At 32.2% G+C, this 22,978-nt stretch overlaps 1 protein-coding gene across 1 annotated transcript in view; it reads left to right on the forward strand.

Annotated features, from left to right (window-relative positions):
* Nucleotides 1-22,978, forward strand: part of LOC127732857 (uncharacterized) — a 51,968-nt gene that overhangs the window by 6,689 nt on the left and 22,301 nt on the right. The window contains exons 5-10 of the mRNA XM_052242041.1: nt 5,113-5,211; nt 6,411-6,512; nt 15,186-15,201; nt 18,666-18,944; nt 19,382-19,978; nt 22,664-22,773. Of these exons, the coding sequence (XP_052098001.1) occupies nt 5,113-5,211; nt 6,411-6,512; nt 15,186-15,201; nt 18,666-18,944; nt 19,382-19,978; nt 22,664-22,773 (1,203 nt within the window). The remainder of the gene's footprint in view (nt 1-5,112; nt 5,212-6,410; nt 6,513-15,185; nt 15,202-18,665; nt 18,945-19,381; nt 19,979-22,663; nt 22,774-22,978) is intronic.

Consider the following 22,978-nt stretch of genomic DNA (forward strand, 5'->3'; position numbering starts at 1 on the left):
TAAATTATATGGCCTTCCAAATACCGTTTCGATTCCTAACATCACTGAAGAGACATTAATTGTCGAAATCCGGATATGGTGTACAAAAAATCGTTGAACCTTTGTTTGCGGTATACCATCTTGGCCGCAAGTTTATTGTTTTCTGTTTGGTATTGAATTTATAGTTATGATCCATTTATTACACCTTGTGATCCGTTTATTTGGCAATCGCCAATGGCAGTCAGCAGGATTTAAGAACATTTGTTGTTCGACCTGTTAGTCAAATGCGTTTTGTTAAAATATACTTTTTCACTTTTTTGGTCTTTTGGAAAATGTTGTTTGTGCTGTATTTATAGCCCCTTCAAGATATGTTCTCAATTTAGACTTGTATATATTTTTTCGTTTGGGCTTGTATTATATTTTACTTCGGGTTTATATGATCCGTTAATCCTATTTCGACTCTTTAAAATTCAAGAGTCTATCCTAAATTGAGGTAAATTATATGGCCTTCCAAATACCGTTTAGATCCCTTACATCACTGAAGAGACATTGATTGTCGAAATCCGGATATGGTGTACAAATTTTTGCACCTCATGTTTGCGGTATACAATCTTTTCCGCATGTTTATTGTTTTCTGTTTGGTATTAGATTAATATCTAAGATCCTTTTTTTACATCTGGTAATCAATTTATTTGGCAATCGCCAATGGCAGTCAGCAGGGTTTAAGAACATCAGTTGTTCCACCTGTTAGTCAAATGCGTTTTGTTAAAATATACTTTTTCACTTTTTTGGTCTTTTGAAAAATATTGTTTGTGCTGTATTTAGACCCCTCTACCAAGAAATTTGTTTTACATGCATACGTATAGAAATTGCGGTTTTTATCCAACGCAATCATAGGTTTGAACGTTGTTCTCAATTTAGACTTATATATATATATATATATATATATATATATATAGAAGTCTATAAAAAGGACCAACCAGCAAATTTACTATGTACCGGATCGTCTAGAATAGACGATACTGTGCAGATAAGGAAAAAAATTATATAAGTCTAGAGATTTGCACAACGATACTAATATAAGATGGTATTATACGAAGATGTTGTTAATAAATCGTGTTGACAAATATTTCGGCTTAACAAATAGCCTTCTTCGGTGTCAATTATTTTAACAATACTGATAATATGTATAAAAATAGCTCAATAATACAGGTAAGTTTTGGTCTATTGATTTAATCCGAAATCCTGAACATCATAATATAAAACAAAACTCAATACTCAAATATACGTGACTGTGTATATTTACAACCCAAAATGAGTGAAAAATAAAACTTAGTATTTTTTATTGATGCCGTTTGGATGATGTACATTTAGTTCCTTTATCCAAAAGCTTTCCCGAACCTGTCGCTGGGCATCACTCCAGTGAATGTTCTGTTCAATCACTAGGATCTTCATGCGGTTAAAGTCATCAAGTGTGTGACCAGACTGTCTGAAATGCTGAGAAACTGGGAGAAGTGGCTTCTTAGAGATATCACTCCTATGGCCATTGAGGCGTTTGTGGAAAGGCTGCTTTGACTCACCAACATATTGGAGGCCACAAACCGAACATTCTAGAATGTAAATAACATTCATACTTTTGCAGTTAACATTGCAAAATATCTTATAGTTATTTTCGGTTGCCTTACTGTGAAAAGTTGATGAGTGATGCATCTGCAGGCAGCATTTGCAGCGTTTTTCATCACACGAACGACATTCTCCAGAATTACTTCTATTATCAGACACTTCAGCCCGCACCAGCAGGTTACCCAGACTATTGGGTTGCCTAAAAGCTATCATGGGAGGCTCGGGAAAAATCTTGGATAGTTTGGAATTCTTTTCAACTGTTTTCCAATGCTCACGAATGACACCGAAGCTGTTTTTGAGAGATGGGTGGTAAGTAAGAACACATGGAGTCCTTTTATTTTTCTTTTTATATTTGTATTCTAACAGTTTACTCCTTGGAATAGTTTCCGCTTTCTGAAAGCCTTTTTGGATAGTTTTGTGTTTGTAGCCCCTTCTCTTCAAGCGGGTTTCGAGTTGACGTAGTTGTTTTTTAGTTGTTTCTGAGTTGGAACATATTCGCTTGACTCTGAGTGCCTGACTGTACGGGATGCTCTTAGTACAATGAGCAGGATGGCAACTTTTAGGGGACAGATATTGGTGAGTGTCAGTAGGCTTAGAATATAGATCAGTGGATATGATGCCATCTGTGAGCGAGCTGGAGGTATCGAGGAAGGTGATTTTGGATTCAGATTTCTCATGAGTAAATTTGATACTTGGATGTATGTTGTTGGCATGAGTGATGAATGTATCTAAATTCTCGTCACTTTTATTCCATTTCATATCCACATCATCTATAAATCTAAACCAGGAAAGCGGTTTTTCGATGGAAGATTCAAGGAGTTGTTTTTCTAATTTGCCCATAAATATGTTGGCATATGATGGAGCCATTTTGGTGCCCATAGCAGTTCCATTAACTTGCAGATAATGGTCTCCATCAAAAGTGAAGTTGTTGTTTTTGAGTACCAGCGTGAGCATTTTGACCAGGCATTCAGTAGGTGGATATTTCACTGGTCGGGAATTCCAAACTTCTTTACATGCATCAATGCCATCTGCATGTGGAATATTCGTGTAGAGGGAGGTGACGTCCATAGAGACAAGTGTCGTGTCGGAGGGGAGTGGATTTAAGGCCTGCAATTTTCTAAGATAATCGGTAGTATCTTTGATGTGAGATGGTAAGTCCTCAACATGTTGACGAAGATGGAAGTCAACGAATTCCGATATTTTTTCCGTCGGATGACCGTTCGCTGAAACTATAGGTCTTCCTGGGTTATTGGCCTTATGAATTTTAGGTAAAAGATAAAATCTGCCCGGTTTTGGATTTTCTGGTTTCAAATATTCTAGAGTCTTTTCATCGATGAAACCATCGTTGTGCATTTCTACCAAACTATCAGTTATTTCTCTGCTAAAAGATGTTGTAGGATCAGAGTCTAGTTTTTGGTAGAACCTTGCATCGCCAAGTTGTCGTTCAGCCTCTTGAATATAGGCAGATTTATCCATGACAACCACTGCACTGCCTTTGTCTGCAGGTTTAATGACGATATTGTCGTTAGATCGTAAGTTTTTCAGTGCAGTTCGTTCTTCATTGGTAAGATTGTCAAAAGGTTTATTGTTATTTCTAGTATTTCTAATAATGTCCGACTTAAAATTGTCAATAAATGATTCCAAGGTGGCATTTTTGCTCGGTTTAGGGATATCTCTAAGAAGCCACGTCTCCCAGTTTCTCAGCATTTCAGACAGTCTGGTCACACACTTGATGACTTTAACCGCATGAAGATCCTAGTGATTGAACAGAACATTCACTGGAGTGATGCCCAGCGACAGGTTCGGGAAAGCTTTTGGATAAAGGAACTAAATGTACATCATCCAAACGGCATCAATAAAAAATACTAAGTTTTATTTTTCACTCATTTTGGGTTGTAAATATACACAATCACGTATATTTGAGTATTGAGTTTTGTTTTATATTATGATGTTCAGGATTTTGGATTAAATCAATAGACCAAAACTTACCTGTATTATTGAGCTATTTTTATACATATTATCAGTATTGTTAAAATAATTGACACCGAAGAAGGCTATTTGTTAAGCCGAAATATTTGTCAACACGATTTATTAACAACATCTTCGTATAATACAATCTTATATTAGTATCGTTGTGCAAATCTCTAGACTTATATAATTTTTTTCCTTATCTGCACAGTATCGTCTATTCTAGACGATCCGGTACATAGTAAATTTGCTGGTTCGTCCTTTTTATAGACTTCTATATATATATATATATATATATACAAGTCTAAATTGAGAACAACGTTCAAACCTATGATTGCGTTGGATAAAAACCGCAATTTCTATACGTATGCATGTAAAACAAATTTCTTGGTAGAGGGGTCTAAATACAGCACAAACAATATTTTTCAAAAGACCAAAAAAGTGAAAAAGTATATTTTAACAAAACGCATTTGACTAACAGGTGGAACAACTGATGTTCTTAAACCCTGCTGACTGCCATTGGCGATTGCCAAATAAATTGATCACCAGATCTAACGAAATGGATCTTAATATATTTAATATCAAACAGAAAACAATAAACTTGCGAAAAAGATTGTATACCGCAAACATGAGGTGCAAAAATTTGTACAACATATCCGGATTTCGACAATCAATGTCTCCTCAGTGATGTAAGGGATCGAAACGGTATTTGGAAGGCCATATAATTTACCTCAATTTAGGATAGACTCTTGAATTTTAAAGAGTCGAAATAGGATTAACGGATCATATAAACCCGAAGTAAAATATAATACAAGCCCAAACGAAAAAATATATACAAGTCTAAATTGAGAACAACGTTCAAACCTATGATTGCGTTGGATAAAAACCGCAATTTCTATACGTATGCATGTAAAACAAATTTCTTGGTAGAGGGGTCTAAATACAGCACAAACAATATTTTCCAAAAGACCAAAAAAGTGAAAAAGTATATTTTAACAAAACGCATTTGACTAACAGGTGGAACAACTGATGTTCTTAAACCCTGCTGACTGCCATTGGCGATTGCCAAATAAATTGATCACCAGATCTAACGAAATGGATCTTAATATATTTAATATCAAACAGAAAACAATAAACTTGCGAAAAAGATTGTATACCGCAAACATGAGGTGCAAAAATTTGTACAACATATCCGGATTTCGACAATCAATGTCTCCTCAGTGATGTTAGGGATCGAAACGGTATTTGAAAGGTCATACAATTTACCTCAATTTAGGATAGACTCTTGAATTTTAAAGAGTCGAAATAGGATGAACGGATCATATAAACCCGAAGGAAAATATAATACAAGCCCAAAACAAAAAAATATAAACAAGTCTAAATTGAAAACAACGTTCAAACCTATGATTGCGTTGGATAAAAACCGCAATTTTTATACGTGTGCATGCGTATAAGTATATATTGACAAACAGTTTATTCATATTTAAAAGTAAAACTTTTAAAGTATTGATACATTGTCAAACAAATCGTACTTTTAAACAGGGACAGACAGCACTTCACTGCGCAGCTAAGAAAGGATCATTGAACATAGTTTCTGAATTACTCAATAGGGGGTTAGACCCAAATGTGGAAGATAACAGTGTAAGTCAGTTAGTTAGACAAATGATATTAAATAACCTAAGTAATAACCATGTTTATAGTTAATTATGTTCTTGACGAATTTTTTAAATTATACAAATAGAATTTATTTATTTACCAATCATGAGCCCAATGATAAATATTAAATAAAATACAGCATAATACAGTCATGAAATGACCAATCAGTACATACAATTGAGGATGAAATGTGGGAGGACATTATTTAATATCATAAGGATTGCTTCCAGTAGGAATTCGTAAAGTATCTGATGCAATTTCCAAACCTTGTAAATCAGATTAATAAAAGCAATCTTATTCACTATGAGGTAAATTCTCTTCCATAACCATGCATCAACCAACTAAACATGTGCATGTCAATTCAAGAACTGGATTAGCACACTACAATTTTTACTGAGAGTTTAAGGATACAACAGTCATTAACATATACATGTATAATGTATACACACAATATGGAATGTTTATTTTCTTTTATAATTTTTATTGATTGAACAGTTTAGAGACTCAACCATTTATAGTCTGTTGTCATGCCAATATTATACTCAGCATAAGACAATGACCTATAATTGAAGTTAATATTTTTTTTTATGTGTAACATATGCATTGTACAGTAAAACTAGTTTTTTTGGATTTTTCAGATTTAAACTGTATTGAATTCGACACAAGATCATATTTGAGAATAGAACAATCATTTAATATTCGAAATGAGATAGAGATAAAAACAAAACAAAACATCCAGATTATATTTCTATATTTGACAGTAGATCTACTTTAAGATATTTCTACGGTTAAGGAGATCACTTCATGCATGCATTTCATAAACCATAATGAAATTAGTTAAATGGGGTAAAGGTTTATATTTGATTCAGACACCTATATATATATAATCTAATAACTGACATTAATTTGAAACTAGAATACTTGGAAAGGAAACTATGGAATGAGGAAAACTTGTATTCATAAAAACCTAACTAAGACCTTCAGTGAAATATCAAATAAAAGTTTATTGAATTATATAGAAGAAGTATGTGTGCCTTTTCCGTAAGGAACCAGAATAACTGATTTAGCTTCAAAGTAAGATAATGGTAGCGAAGGGTAGCATAATGTAAATACACTGCTCATGAAGTCGCTAACGTTCAAAATATTATATTTAGGACTATTATTGAAATAGTATTTTCTTCCAGGGAAGTACACCACTTGATTATGCCGCTAAAGATGGATATACAATCACAGTTCGTCAATTAATTAAAAGCGGATCCAAACTTAAAAGGGTATTTGAAAACCAGGTTGGTATTTCATAAAATGACATAAATGTTTTAGTATAACCTATACCAACAATAGGTGTTACGTATGAATTGTATTGATTTAAATTTTCTTTCATAATTTGGTGTTGGAAATTTGTAATGATATAGATTATACCTCGCTATATGTAAGTGAGTAGGATAACCAGCTCGTATCATATGGCATGTTTATCTATTGTCATGAAAATTCATAATATCAAATAAAATTAGTAGATTTGGCTAACTAAATCCTTATATTTGATTAAAGTAACATTCATTTATAATGGAATTTTTTTTTATGTTAATTAAGCTCTAATTAGAAATTATGTGCTAGCCCTTTCTGTGATTAATGTAAGATAACTCTGGTTAATTTTCCCAACATGTTGTCATTATGGGAAGATAATATAATTCGGTTTTCATTTATTGTTTTTTTCCAAAAAGTTAAAATGTTTTATTTAGGTTACAATCATAATTTCTCAATAAAGCACTTGACATAAGTTTTAAGTTTCTGGAATAAAGTTGTGTTTATGGTGTTCTGATTTTGTGTTTGTGCGTATGTATATCTTTTGTGTGTTTGTGTTAGGGGTTGTTACACTTCAGACATTTATTTGTCATTCACCTTGATATTTTACTTCAAATTAAAAGAAGACAGATTGCTTTTTATATATTGTATAACCATAATACGGCTTTAAAAATAAACAATTCCAGGATCAGTATTAATTTGAAGCAGATGCACTATCTGTATTTTGCAGTAGTTTGCCTCATTAAACTAAGTATCTTACCGCCGAGAGGGGTTTTCAATGACCTTTTTTTAAATCGATACTTGTTTATTCAAAAAATGTCCTGTTTACAATTTCCTCGGTTGCCCAGGATGCAGACTACGGATCCCCGTTTACAATAAAACCCACTTCTCGGGAAGCAGGAGGCTAAAAAAGATTTCACTTTATTACCAGAAAAAATAGTATTATAATAATAAATATTCTTTTATTTGACAATTAATGAAAATGAACATCTTTCTAGAATGTGATAATAAATAAGATAACATTATAACATAATCGAGTGCACCTGTAAACAATAGATTACCTAATACAAATTAAAAGAGACATAAAAGGCAGACCACATAACATCGTGACTGTTTTCTCCTATAAGGTTAGTTATTATTATATATTATTAATTAATGTGTATATTTTTTTTTTTGCCTATTGTTTTATTAGATAAATAGACGGGTTCAGATTTCAGATTGGGTATCATATATGATTTCCAAAGATTCAAAATAACTGTAGATGACATTTTTATCCCATCATTTTTTATTTTGTTTCTTAGTTTCCACAAGGACCATTTTGTCAAAATAAAAAAGAGATATACATACAAGTAAATGTTGGTTCGATTGACCACTGTTATCTCTCAAAAGCATAAAATGTTCTAAATTTTCATAATTTAATTGAAATTTCGATAATATGAAAATATCTTTGATTTTACTAATGATTAATGTGGTTGTAGTGCAATCGAAAAATGAATGTTGCAAATTTTCAGTAGTATAAACCGTTTGACAAAAATGACATTTTCAGTTTGACAATCTAATTTTTTAAGCCTACTTTCCGTATATATAATAATGTGAATGCATTTCCATTGGAATTCGTTTATTTCATTGCCGATATTAGTTTTTTTTTTCAGATTGTCCCATACTATTTAACATTTAGATTCGTGCCGAAAAATTTCTTGCAATTTGTTTTTATATTTTGGAAATATATCTTTATTAATCATGTCTTGAATATATTTGAGTTTCAATTCTTTAGGTTTGATTTTTTTGTCATTTCTATCTAATATGAACATTTCATATGAAAGTTTCAATTCTATGTTTGTTTTTTTTCATTTATATTACTACCAGATTCCAAAATTTGTATGAAGTCGATTAGTATCGAACTGTTAACTCGGATACACAGTTTCTTTTATCCACAAGTTTTTTTTTTCAAATATAGAACTACAACTGTAAAATTCTGTTTTTAATTAACCTGTCTACCCATGGGGGTCCTGCATGGTCGGTTTTAAAAGTAACTTACGACTATGGGGGGTGGTGGGGGGGGGGGGGGGGGGGGGGGGTAATTAACGTCCTTGCCTACCCATGAGGGTCTTGCACGGTCGGCAAAAAAAAGTAACCTACTATGTAACTAAATAATATTTATATAATTATGAAGTGTTCTTTATATTAGTATATAATAATTTTAAACGTTTCAAAACAATTAAATAAAATTATCGGTATACATAAATGTCTTTAATTAACCACTGAAAAATACTTAGATCTGTTAAATTTATGAATTTTGTAATGATTTAAATTCAAATCAATTAAATTTGAAGATGAAACTGTAAACATGTTCAAGGGAGACAATACACGCATTAAATCGATAGATTTTTGGAATTTAACATAGTACAAAGGGATGTCACTCTTGCATACAAATGACACATTAAACGAATTAATTAACACAACTTTCGTGCTCCATCTTCAATGACAAATTAAAATAATCAATATAACCAACAATTGTTAATCTATAGGATAGTGACAGCTTATGAATGCTAACCCACAGTAAAGTATATTTGTTTGAAATCTTGTTAAACCTACTCGGGGAAAATGCACGAACTTCTTGACTTTCATAGTTAATAATTAACGTGTTTACACATTAATACAATACGGTTGTTAAACGTTATAAGCCTCTTACAGGACACGACACAATAGAGATCGTATACTTGCATCAACTTATCCAAATAAAGATTTAATTAAAGCTTGACATTGTTTATTTTTTTATCCGTGTCGGTTTTGTAATATTATCACAACTTCCTATATCCTAATATCGTCAGGTAAATACGCTATATCATATGTATGGAGATTTTATGACTCCGTCCCCATAGTCATGGTTCATTGATTTTGAAACTTTAGCATAGTTTAAAGTAAGTCAGTGTAAGATTAACAACTAATGGTAAGTCAATGATATGTGGGATGTAGTTGTATTATTATTTGCCCTTGAGTCTGGTTATTGACTTTGAAACTTTCCAGAATTGCATGTAAAGGTTTAAGGTTCGATGAGTCAATAACAATTGTTGTGCAGTTGTTTCATCATTGGCATATCTTATTTCCATGGATATTTGTGGCTACATGAATGTCTCCTCAGTCTTGGGCTACTGGCTTATTCCGGGGAATATAATTTGGCCAAGCACTTCGGTCATGGTTCATTGCATGCTAATGCTAATATTTGCATGGTTTCCATGTTAAACATGTTAATTTATTGTCATTTTCATTTCAACATTGTATTTCACTATCAAAATAACAGACATGCGAGATATATATCTGAGCGAACAGTTTTGAATTAGAAATTTTAACCTATAATTGTCTCATCAAGAAAAAAATATACATTATACGCCATCAAAATACGGAATAAGCTGATTTGTCTTTTTTCTTCAAATGCTGGAACGGTTGGAAAAATATATAATGATATTGTTCTCGGATGGTCTGGTTTCCATTCCGCAGTTATGTTTTACTTTGCTAAGGGATTAAGTTATGTCAAATTCCATTATATATAATGACTGAAATATAAATGTTTTAATACATTTTGTACTGTTATAACAAATCTTTCTCATCCAAAAACGTTTGTTTTCAAATTTTACGAAGATGGATGAAATTCAACTAATTTAATCATAACATTGAACCATCATAGCAAATGTATAGTTCTATTCCTCCGATGGTCTTTTGTTAAAAACATTTTAATCTATACATAAAATAAACGAATTTGTATAATTGGTTGATATGTAATTGTAGTACTGAAAATCCTATCTATGATAGGAAATGAATTGTATTCTTGAAAATCCTATCTATCATAGGAAATGAATTGTTGTGGTACCAAAGAATCCAAACACTTTTGCAACTCTTAATATCAAATAACATGTAGGCTTTAATTGAATAAAAAGTCATCACAAAATCTGAAGTTTATTTTAGACAAGTTAACAAGGGTTTCAAATGGGTTATTTGGGAACTTACAAATAGTCCCCTAGGAAAACAACATACTTTTTATAAAGAAACCATTAGCGACAAACTATAAAAATAACTTATCAGAGATACCAGGTTTAACATTGTGTGCACCTGACTCGCGTTTCGTTTACAAAAGACTAATCAATGATGCTCGAATAATAAAACGTAATTGAAGACCATTAGGAGCATTGATGATCCAAAAGTAAATGCGAGAACTCGTAAAACATTTCTTTGTGTCTTTTGTCATTATGTTAGTTGCCTTTAGTTGTTAGGGCCTATATGATAAGTCAAGTCATTTCAAACTGCTATTAACAGTTTGTGCGTATGTTGTGCGGTTACACCACTGTTCCAGGTAAAGAGGGGTGGTTAGGGAATCACACATATGTTAGATCTAACTATATTCTACATATGCCTCTCCCATGTTAGAAGCCTTTATCTAAATGCTTTCGCTGGTTGTTGTCTGTCATTTTTGCTTTATTTTCAGTTATTGTTTTTTTCAAAACTCAGACCGTTGCTTTTTGTTTTTGTTTTTTTTTTTTTTTTGTCATATCGGGGATTTTTACAGTTGCATTTACGGTATGGGTTATGGTTCTCGTTGAAGGCTGTTCAATACTAGTGATTTGGGCTCTAGTAGAAAGTTGTCTGATTGGCAATTATAACACATCCCTAATTGTATAATGTTTACGCGCCCCTTGTCAGGAGTGAGCATACTTTGTTATATGACACACTCAATCCCTAGATGTATCAGCATACCAAGATTGGTCAACCTATGTTATATGGTATAGCAGTTATGCACAGAACACAACTCAGACAAGGTTCAACTATCATAGGGGTGAAATGTCAGAGTGACCTGACTTTAGTATAAAACACACCCAAAGCCCATGATGCAATAGTATTCCAAATTTTGTTAATTTAATTTATACGTTGCAATAAAAATATGAGCCGAAAACGAATTAGATAAGTTTTTACTATGATAGGGATCAGAAGACAAAGTCAAGGTCAGAGTAACCTAAATTTTATATTTGAAACATAACCAATGCATATGTAGCTGCATACCAAGTTTTGTTAAACTTTAAGTACAAATGTTATGAGCCGGACACGAATTGAATAAACAATAACTATAATAGTGGTAAAAGGTTGAGGTCAATGACAGAATGACTTGAGTTTAGTATATATCACAAAACAAGCTTAAGCCAGCGATGCAACTCCATACCAAATTTGATTCACCTAAGTTTTACAATACAAAAGTTATGCAACGGAAACGTAGCGTGACGGAGGGACAGACAGATGGACATGGTGATTCCAAAATACGCCACAAACTTTGTTTGCGAGGGGTATTGTTAAGGCAGGTAAATAAAACAAAGGAAAAGGATATAAAATCTACATGTTCCTACAGTGTAAATTATTTCAGAAACTATATTTGAATAATTGGGCGATCTCTTTCATTAGATGAAAACCTGGTAATTATACAAAACGTAGACCATTTTTAGATGTGACATTCCCTTGGCACCATCTTATCGTGTTTATATGTCCCAACATGTTCGGCTCGATCGTGTTTGTAGCAAAGTATTTGATTTTAACTGAAAAAAAGTCTGTATTACTGAAAAAATATTGTCCCAGGGTTTTCGATATCACAAACTTGTCAAAAAATTACTAAAATATATCATCAGTACAAGAACGTCATTCGTAAATATTAATCAACGTGCAGACATCTAATACGTTCAGGTATTTCACGTACCATCTTTTATGGTAATATTTTATACAAGGAACACACATGGCGTCATTCATCTCAAAAGTTAGCCAAACAGACTTATCAAGAAAGGACATAGTTACGGTACTGTTGTCATGTCACTGAAGATGGATTTATTCTTTAATTGATATTGATTCACTTATAGGGTCTTTTCATCGGAAAAATACACATTTATTTTAAAACCAGTTGTTGGCATGATATGGGTTGTGTATTTCTCGTATATTTCATGATGGTAAAACTAAACTCCTAACGGGAGGGATTGTGCTGGATGTTCATATGATGAAGACATAATCTTTCAATTTGTTTAATTGAGAATTGAGCTGGAATGTCAGTAGTCCTTTGATTATTTACGTTGATCAATGTCATTTTCTTAGTTTCTTCTGTTGCCTATTCTTAAATCGAACTCGGACTTCTTTTAAACTGAGTTTTACTGTGCGTATTGTTGTGTGTTGGTTTATTCCACATTGGCTAGAGGTATCAGGGTAGGGTTGAGATCTCCAAAACATGTTAGCCCTGCTTCATGTTAGCAAATGTCCCAAGTCAGGAACCTCAGGCCTTTATTAGTGTTGTACGTTTTTTCATTTTTGGTTCATTTATATGTTGCGGAGTTTAGTGTGACGTCATTTTTCGCTGAACTAGTACACATTATTTTTTAGGGGGCCAGTTGCAGCCCTCCTCCGGTAGTGGGATTCTAACGTTGTATTGAAGACCCATTGCTGGCTTTGGGTTGTTTTCTGTTCTTTGGTCGTCTTGTTGATTCTTTGACACATTCCCCGTTTCCATTCTTAATTTTAGGATTTATTAAACTGTCAAAATGTTGTCAAACTGAGATTTCAACTGTCAGACTGAAATGTACAGTTCATGCTTAATCTAAGGACCAAGCACTGAAAAAAAAAACAATGTTACATAATACTTCATTTTGGTCTGGTTTTCATAGTTTGTTCTTCTGTTGTACTGTTTTACCACTGTCCCAGGTTACGTGGAGGGTTTGACCCCAGCAAACATGTTTAACACCATGTTCTTGTTCTTGTGTTATTCCGTTGCACGATTGTCCCTGATAAGGAGAGGGTTTGCGACTTCAAACATGTTCAACCCTGCAATATTCTGTATGTGTCATATTTGTTTTTGTATATTGTTTTGTACATAAATCAGGCCGTTAGTTTTCTAGTTTGAGTTGTTGTACATTTTTCCTTTCGGGGCCTTTTATAGCTTACTGTGCGGTATAGGTTTTGCTCATTGTTAATTGCCATACGGTGACCTATAGTTGTCACTTCTATGTCATGTGGTCTCTGGCAGAGAGTCGTCTCAGACCAATAGGTCACCTATATTTGGCGTATGGAATTCATGTAAGGTGAACATGTCTGTCTTGACCTCTTTTTCATGGTGCATTGGTCATGTTGGTCAGTGTTAAGTATTCATGTTTTTATTCTTGTATACTATAAGCAGTAGGTCAACTATATTTGGTGTATGGAATTATTGATAGGTTTACATATCTGTCTGGCTGGGTTTTTCTGACCTACAACTCATTTTCATGCATTATTGAAAATATATGTGTTACTTACACTAAAAAGTTAAGTTAGGGACTATCAACATAAAATTTCTGCGTTTGGTCCTTGTATGGTCAAAAGAATAATAACAAAAATACCGAATTCCAAAGAAAATTTAAAACGGAAACTCCCTTATTAAATGACAAAATCAAAAGCTCAAAAACATTGAATAAATGAAAAACAACTGTCATATTCCTAACTTGATACAGGCATGTCATTATGTAGAAAATGGTGGATCAAACGTGGTTTTATAGCTAGCTAAACCTCTCACTTGTATTACAAGGCATGGTGATCTGAACTGTTATCAAAATATTTAATACTTTATGATATAAGGGACAAATACGTGGTGCACTCTAATGGTCTTGTCATGACACATATACATATATTTGGTTTAGGGGTTAGGATCTGACCAGTGTCTACAAAGGACATGATCCCCAGCTAACACATACATGGTGTATTCAAACATGTTGTAATTGAGAACTTTTATTTGGCCTTGAAATTCCATAGTAAATATCAGCGTTCAAAATATGTGACATATCAAGTTGAGGTGCTGCAATATGTGTCAAATATCAAAAGCCCATGTGACAAAAATGTAAATAAATCAATTAGTTTGATCTTGAGGTCAAAGTTCAATGCCATTTGAATGTCATGATGATTGGCAACACACCGACTTATCAGAATGCACATTCATGCTAAATAGCATTAGCCATTTAAAATGTTTTTAGAATAAAAATAAAAAGCTGATATTACCGAAAAAGGGACCTTAAGTATAGGAGATTATTTAGCAATAATACGGTATCGAAGATTGACCCTCCACTGTGAAGCACGCAACTATCGTTTCAACATCCCGATTTGATGTTATTCATAAATCTAAGGTAACTAGAACAAATATAGTTAACAAACAATTTTCAAGGGTATTCTAAACAAAATGGAGAAACGAAGTCATTAAAATATTAAGCCAACAACAGAATATGACAAGCAGTGTGGTTTCATATCTGTATAAAAAATTCAATTTTTAGAATTCCTCGGTAATTTAGATAACTTTAGGGAAAATAACAGAAAGTCATAGTGACGCTACCCTCAGTCCAGTTCAATCCTCCTGCCTTAACCAAGGTTAACGTTGGAGAAGTTATACGATGTTCTGGGTCTAGTAGAAAAAGTTCGATTTATGTTGCTTAGATATGTTGATTGTGTAACTATAAGGAACAATGTATTATGTACACTTTATTAAATAAAATAAAAAAAAACATTTTTTCCAATGTTTATGTGCTCATTTAGACTCCGTGAACACACTCTACGATGAGTTACAGCATGAAATGTAGACGAGATTATCATATAATATTGTATACCATATTGCTTTGTAGGAAGAGCAAGCGGAAGGTAAGAATAGTATGGTAAACCTTTTTCAAGTATGTATGTTACGTATGTCTTTGATGGATGATCAACAAATTACAAAGTAAGCAAGTAAAGGAATAACATAATCTTTAAATTATCATGTTTTAATATATGGGTCATTATCAAAAAAACATTCAAATTTCGATGAGGGAAAATTTGGAAAAATAATATGGTAGCAACTATATTCAGATATATGCAATGGGAAAAATGAAGAGTTCCTTCAAATTTAACAAATTTAAGTCATCCTCTGATAGAACCATGACAATGGTGTTACCAATATAAAACATGCATTTAGTTACTAGAAAAATATTGTTAGATATCAAACAACTGTTCCAATTTGTTGTTAAGGTTAAAATTACTACTTATTGACATTGTTTTCATAGGTATGCATTCTATTTAAATATAAATTTCATAGTAAATTGTTGTAAAAAAGTTTGCTGTCCTAATTATGGCTTAAAAATACACTTAAACTGAATAAATGTAAAATGTTTAAGACTGAATGGTTAGATAATACTTTATCCTTCGTATACGTCCGAAAAACACTTTCATTTGTTAATAAGAAATAAAAGTTAATTAATTTTTATATAGTAACACCACTGACCCTTCCGTAACTAAAATTACACAAAAGTATCACCATTGACAACACATTTCAAATTTTACTTTTATTAAGTACTGAACACAAAACAAAGAAAATTGAGCAAAAGAAAAAGAAAAAAAAATAATTCTTAGGCTAAAAAATCTTAAATTATATAACATAACATCAATAACTAAAAATGTCAATAGTGTTACTAAATAGTGTCATTGGTGTTACCAGCATACACCAGTTTGTGAAAACTTTGTAGATGTAATACATTATATTGTTAAAACATTCATAAATAAGTGCTATATTTCATAAATGATATGCTTTTTCGCTTGTTAAACATGAAAGAAACACAAAAAAATGCTGATTGTCATAATATATTCAGTGGTGTTACTAAACTGGTAAGTTGTGTTATTTTATTAAAGTGGTCTAACCATTGACAGTAACACCAATGATTTCCAGGTGTATTTTTAGATTTAGTTACAAAATAAGTGTTACATTCCCCTATTTTATAGGTTGTTCCTGGTGCATGTTTCTACAATCAATATCTTTTCATAAATCAAAGTTCAGGAAATCTTTCGGAAAATGATTTTTATAAGGGTACATCATGGACACTATTTTCTTTTACGATATAGCTTTTACTTACTTTAAAGATTTTTTCACTAAATTTTCAACATTTCTTTATTTTTCCTTTTTCATAACATGCTTACAGTTAACATTGGTAGGGGAGAAACTATTGCAAATGCTAAAATCTTGAGAAAGATAACTCTTACCCAACCAATTTGTCTTTTGGTTACACCAGTGACTTAAAAGAATGAGACTCTTCTTTTTGTTGAAAATTTTTATTATAAAACAAACATACACCTCCCAAATCATTAAAAAATGTTCGTATGTATCAAAATGCAATAAATAGTGATAAATCATAAGAACAAATGATATGAATAATAGTCCTATTTCAGGTCTGAAAGGTATTTTAGTAAAAAAAATTAACAGTAAATTCTGGCTATATCCAAGGGTTTAAGAAAACATTAAGGATGTGTTTATAACATTTTATACTGTAAACTGTATAAAGTGTATCACAAAACATTCATATCTAACATATGCAAGTGTTATTTTGATATATTTTCATGTCTGTGACTTAAAAAAACCAAAATAACACAGTTTTGCATGTTTTTTTTATAATGACCCATATAGTGATTCATCTGGTATATAATCATTTTTTGAGAACAAAATTGGGTAGTAAATGTGTTCCAATTCTGTTGTCCTTTATATCATACAATTCATTCTGTTCTAACTTGAAGCAGATAAAATTCGGTTGTCGTTGTGTACTTTCTGTGAGCTTCTTTAATTACGAAATATATATTATTTCTTGATTTATTTTTCATCTTGATGTTTTCATCTTGGAGGTGATTTATTTTAATGTTTTTTTTTCTCCTTATGGAAGATTACGTTCGACATTTTGAACGTTCTTAAGCAAATATAGGATTATCATGATTGCGATTTCACACCAAAAAAAGTGGTATGACTAAATAGCAATATCAAAATATAAACAGACAACAATAATGGAGTAACATTTATAAAACATTTTTCTCTAAAACTACTTGAAAATTTAATCCGTATGTCAAGTTTGTAAATAGGTCGATTTTTTCCAATTTTAGTGACAAAATCTCCAGAGATATGAAAAGTACTAGTTTTTAATGATGATTCAGTATTTGGTATGAAAAAAGATGAAATTTTAGCATTCTTAATTGATGTGAACAAAACTTTGTAACAATCTGATGTGTTAATCCCTTTTTAACTGATTTTTATAGTTTGTTCTTATGCTAGAGATATGAAAACTACAGATTTTCAATGAAAGCTCAGTATTTTGAATCAAAAGAGGAAATGTTGGCGCTATTATTTTATTCAGACAAGATTTTGTAGTTATTGCGTACCAATATGGCTGTCATTTGCATTACTCAATCAAATCATATTTGTTATACAATCAATCCTTAGATATTTTGAATAAAAGTAAACAGTCATATGGGCATCCTGAATTAAAGCCGACCATAATTTTCGTAACTGTACATTATAAATTCTTTCAATTGTCATGATTATTCTAGTAAATCTACCCTGAGTTGCAAAAAAAAAATGCCATCATACTTATATCGAAAGATATTTTTATTCCAAAAACCTGTTATGGTTACTGTACATATATAAACGGTAAAGTATGTGCCTTTATCAAAAACCCAAGAAAAATAAGATTCTATAGAATATAGTTTTCTCTCTTCGTATTAAAATGAAAAAGAACGACGAAAATTTCCTTTTATTCTAAATGAACAATTGATTATAGCCGGGTCGTCTAGATATTCGAGGACACATTTATTCGGTCCCTTTGGAGTTAATTTGGGTTCCTCGTTTATTTTGTTTCTTTTCATGATTTGTATATTCTGAATTGTTTGATGAGATAATTGTAAACTACTTTTGTCATTAATGTGATTAATCCAATGCCAAAATAATATTCATAACTAATCACAAAAAAGGCAGATAGTTACTCAGTGTGCTGGAGATGAAAACACACGTAAAATGTATACAGACGAGCTAGTCGGTCGACGCTTCTACCGAAGGTATTATCAACCATACATGAAAGCTAAATTTGATCAAACCTTAAGGATTTTATATGTTTCATTCTTCAACTGCAACTTCAAAATTCACTTGGCTATTAAAGCGGATTTGACTAAAGGGCTTCAGATGCGTCCTATTTTATCTTTTTTCGTCTGGCGTACTGAATAAGAAAAGTACCTTGGATTAATTGTTCAGTCTTAAATTATTGTTTTATTACTTTAGTTACCAATTACCAGTACATTACCTATATTTTTTGTCGATTCAGCGAAAAGGTTGCAAAAACAAGAAGTCGAAGAACAGCTGAGAGCACTTGGTCTTGAAAATGTTATTGATTTACAAGAGATCTTGCACGAAAATTACCAGAGGTGTTTTTGGAATCGGGTTTATTTGGTTGGTCCATATTCTGTCGGGAAAAGCTGTTTAGCAAAAATTCTTGTTGGTGAACCAGTCCCAATAATAAGGCAGTCTACTGATGGTATATGGATATACAGGGGAAAAGCTGGAATGAACATTGACAAGATGGAATGGGTATTTTTCCCAAAAGGTTTGTGTGTTTGACAAACATTTCAATGTTACTAATCAATTTCACTATCATATTTGTGTTGGTGTTCACTTTGGCACATTCCTATTTTTATCTTTAGCGTGATCTGGGTCCCTGGAACATGCCTCTAAAGTTACAATGGAAGTACTTATATATTTCTGCTCTTTGATCTATATTACCGGTTAGAACTTGGTTTAATGTCTACACGGTATATACATTTATGTATTTATGAAGACCGTAAGTTGCTCTATAGATGTTTATTGTCATTTTTGTGTTGACGAGATGCTATCATTCACATTGGCCAACATCTTCTGTTATTGACATGTCATATATCGTGCACATAACTTTTACATATTGAACAATACTTAACTTTTGAAGATTTCGTATAAGCCTGTAAAATTATTCTCTTTCAATAAATTGCATGATATATTGTTTTAAAGGTAACGCAATTACAGAGGTACTGACAAACATGCTGATGTCTATGTCAACAAATGAAAAAGGAAATTCCACCGAAGATAGACTTGATGATGTCCCTCTAAATGAAAATATAACAACAGTTAAACGTTCAACAGTTAGTTTTAAAGAAGAGACAGAAACTTTCAAATTATCCGGCAATTCCAAATCGGCAGATCACATCGATGATAATACTTCTTCAGAATGTGATTTTGAAACATTAAGTAATCAAAAACATAAAGATGCGTCGGAGATTAAAATAACTAAAGAGAAAAAACAACGTGTCCTGGTTGTATCTGATGATTCAGCGAGTGAATGGAGGAACCAAATAACAAGCGATATGTCTGCAGACAAAATACATGAGCTAATTGTGAAAGCAGTTGAGGAAGGTAAATACAGACAGATGGTTGTACCAATAGACATCTGGGACTTTGGGGGCCAGAAGGATTATTATATGACCCACCAGTTGTTCATCACAAGCAGAGGAATATTTGTGTTGATGTTTAATGGGTCTGTTGATCTTAACAAACATATGCCAGACCTAAGCTTTCTTCCAGGACATTTTGGAAAACCAACAGTTGCAGGTACAGTAATCGCACAAAATACTTTCTATATGTAACCTTTGATTGACTATTAATACGTCCGCTTTACGAAAGCATAGCTTTTACCCCCATACACAACAAGTAACACTTGATCCTGCTATTTTGCTTATTAGAAAACATTTGCCATATTTTTCCTGTGGAGTTTGAAAAAGTCATTTATTTTATAAGCTTTATGATAAATTTATTGATACGATATTTGATGTTTTCAATCAAAGTTGGAAATTATTTGATCAATGTTAGTGTTGTTTCCATCGACATAGTTCACTGTTTGTTTTCATTTTTCAGTGTCTGTCATTGATAGATTAATTTCTCAACCGATTATGGGTGGGTTCGTTTTGTTCAATTTTTGTTTTTCATGATGACTTAGTGGATTGTTTGTTGCTTGTTTTTTAATTTGTTTTCGATTTCAACACATGTACCTCTTTTACTATTTTGATCAAAACTTTATCAGCTCATCCACGTTTGTATAAGGTTTTGGATATTTACCTATGTTTACCTCAAGTATTAAGGAAGGACATTAATAGTCAAATTGCAAATCTAGTACAGTAAAATTGGTACCGTAACTTCTGATGTAATAAAGCTCAATTGAACAAAATTTTAACTTTTTTTTTCGATTGTTATATTTTGTTTCAGTTTGTATGTAATGGAACGTATGCCATATATCCTGCTTTTTGTTTATCTCCAATAAATGACAAAACAACCGGTTTAAGTAAAAATACAAAAACAAACAAATTTAATCAAGTCAGTTAACTATATATCAATATTATGAATGGAGCACGATCTTATCAACTATATCTTAAAAGTATTCTTGTGGAACACCAATGTATGTGTACAAAACTTACACTAGCTGTTTACAGTATTGCTTCTTGTTGGATAGTTGTCTCACATTGCAATCATATTATATCTCCTTATTTGTATTAATAAAAGACAAGAACTATTTCAAATATACAGAATAAAACCTAAAAACATTTAAATATACAGTTGATTGGAACCCAAAAATTATCTTACTATCTAGTTTTTTGTTTGTACATTAATGGATCTGTAATTGGCAAGTATTCAATGATACGATTTTACCACGGTAGATCAATATAATCAACTGTATCTTCATATTATAAACGATGGTATACGATTGATCAACTGAGACAATTCTGTTTTGTGTAAGAAAACTGCACAACATGAAACCAAGGACACAACCAACGGCGCTAGATGTCATATTTGATACAACCTAATCCTCACCCTAACTTTAATTCTAACCCTACCATAACTCTAACTCATGGACACAGACTACCGCACTATATATATATATGTCGCAAAATAACATAGTATATGGCACAAGAAGGCACATTGACACAGCATACGGCGCTAGAAGGCACATTGACACAGCATACGGTGCTAGATGGCACACTGACACAGCCTATGATGCTAGAAGGCACATTGACATAGTCTTTGGTGCTAGATGGCATATTTGATACAGCCTTACCCTAAATCTAACTCTAACTTAACCTAACTTTTAACACAAATACACAAGTTACAATTGAGACTTCGTCTTAAACAAATTAGGTTGATTGATTTGACATATAATGTTCAATCGTTATCGATCGTATCTATCGTTACAATTGAGTCTTCATCACGAACAAATTGAGTTGATTGATTCTACTAACGAGTAATTCATTTGAGTTGATTTATTTGACAAATGTTATTCAGTCTTTACCGATCGTATCGATAGTTACGATTGAGTCTTCATCATACACAAATTGAGTTGATTGATTCGACAAATGATGTTCAATCGTTATCGATCATATAGATCGTTACAATCGTAAAGTGGTCAAAAACAAACTGCCAAGGGTGACTCGAGCAATAGTTAGTTTCAAAGGGACAACAAACTTGCTATTACACTCATAACCAGTCATTAAGTGTTTTATTTTACCGAACATAACAACATTCTAAAAAGCTACATATACCACTTGAAAAAAAATAAATAGTCAAATAAACATGCACAATGTGAACTATCAGGTTTTTTTTTTTGTTCGTGTGGTATTTGTCAATATTTCATTTACCGTAATCAAGACCAGGAATCCTTGTGCATAAATTCCCGTGCATATAATAATAAACGCTAGCTATCATATATTACCGCCGTACTCAATCCCAGATTATGAAGACGACGACACACCCATATTTGTTATGTTTTAGTTCTTAGAATATGTCACGTAGATTTTCGTTTTCTTTTTTAATTGCTTCTGGTAAGTAATATACTAATTTGAAATAACGTCGACAAACTCATACAGAGTTTAACGTTGCCAAGCGCACACATCCAAGCAGAATAGCCATTGACGGAATTGTTATCCAATGAAAATTAGTATCAAAAGGTACGAGAAATATGTTTATAAAACTATTGACCGGGGTAATAGCCTTTAAAACTATTGACTGGTAAAGTCTGTGAAATGAAATAGCACAACTATTTCATTCTTTTTTATATAGAAAAAACATACTGAGGTGTAATAAAAACAACATATTTTTATCGTTAAAATGTGAACTTATTTCATGTTATATTAACCTGTCGACGCACCCGGTCGCGCTTCTTTCATAGTTCATGTTGTGACTGGATTAATGAGATTTGTACATCCGTAAACTACTGTTGCCTCTAATATATCATTATAATTTTTCCAGTTTATCTGCTGCACTGGGTTAATTCAATTTTGACATACTGCAAGAGGACAGATGGTGGTTTTCCGCGAATAATCTTCGTAGCTACGCATAAAGATGACAAGTGGTTCCAGGTAAATAAAAATTTAATCTCAATCGACTGACCATTACAATCATTGATCCCAACACTGCTTGTTCTAGAAAGGAATGACTCACTCGGGAAAAATTTTGGATAAGAAAATCAAAAACGTTGGCACCAAATGGGATCAATGAAAAGTTAGTTCCAATTCGTGCAAAGTGCTCTTAATTTGGGTAATATTACATATTACTACGCAGTCC

This window comes from Mytilus californianus, unplaced genomic scaffold (genome assembly GCF_021869535.1).
Source record: "Mytilus californianus isolate M0D057914Y unplaced genomic scaffold, xbMytCali1.0.p SCAF_29, whole genome shotgun sequence".
Classification (NCBI taxonomy): domain Eukaryota; kingdom Metazoa; phylum Mollusca; class Bivalvia; order Mytilida; family Mytilidae; genus Mytilus; species Mytilus californianus.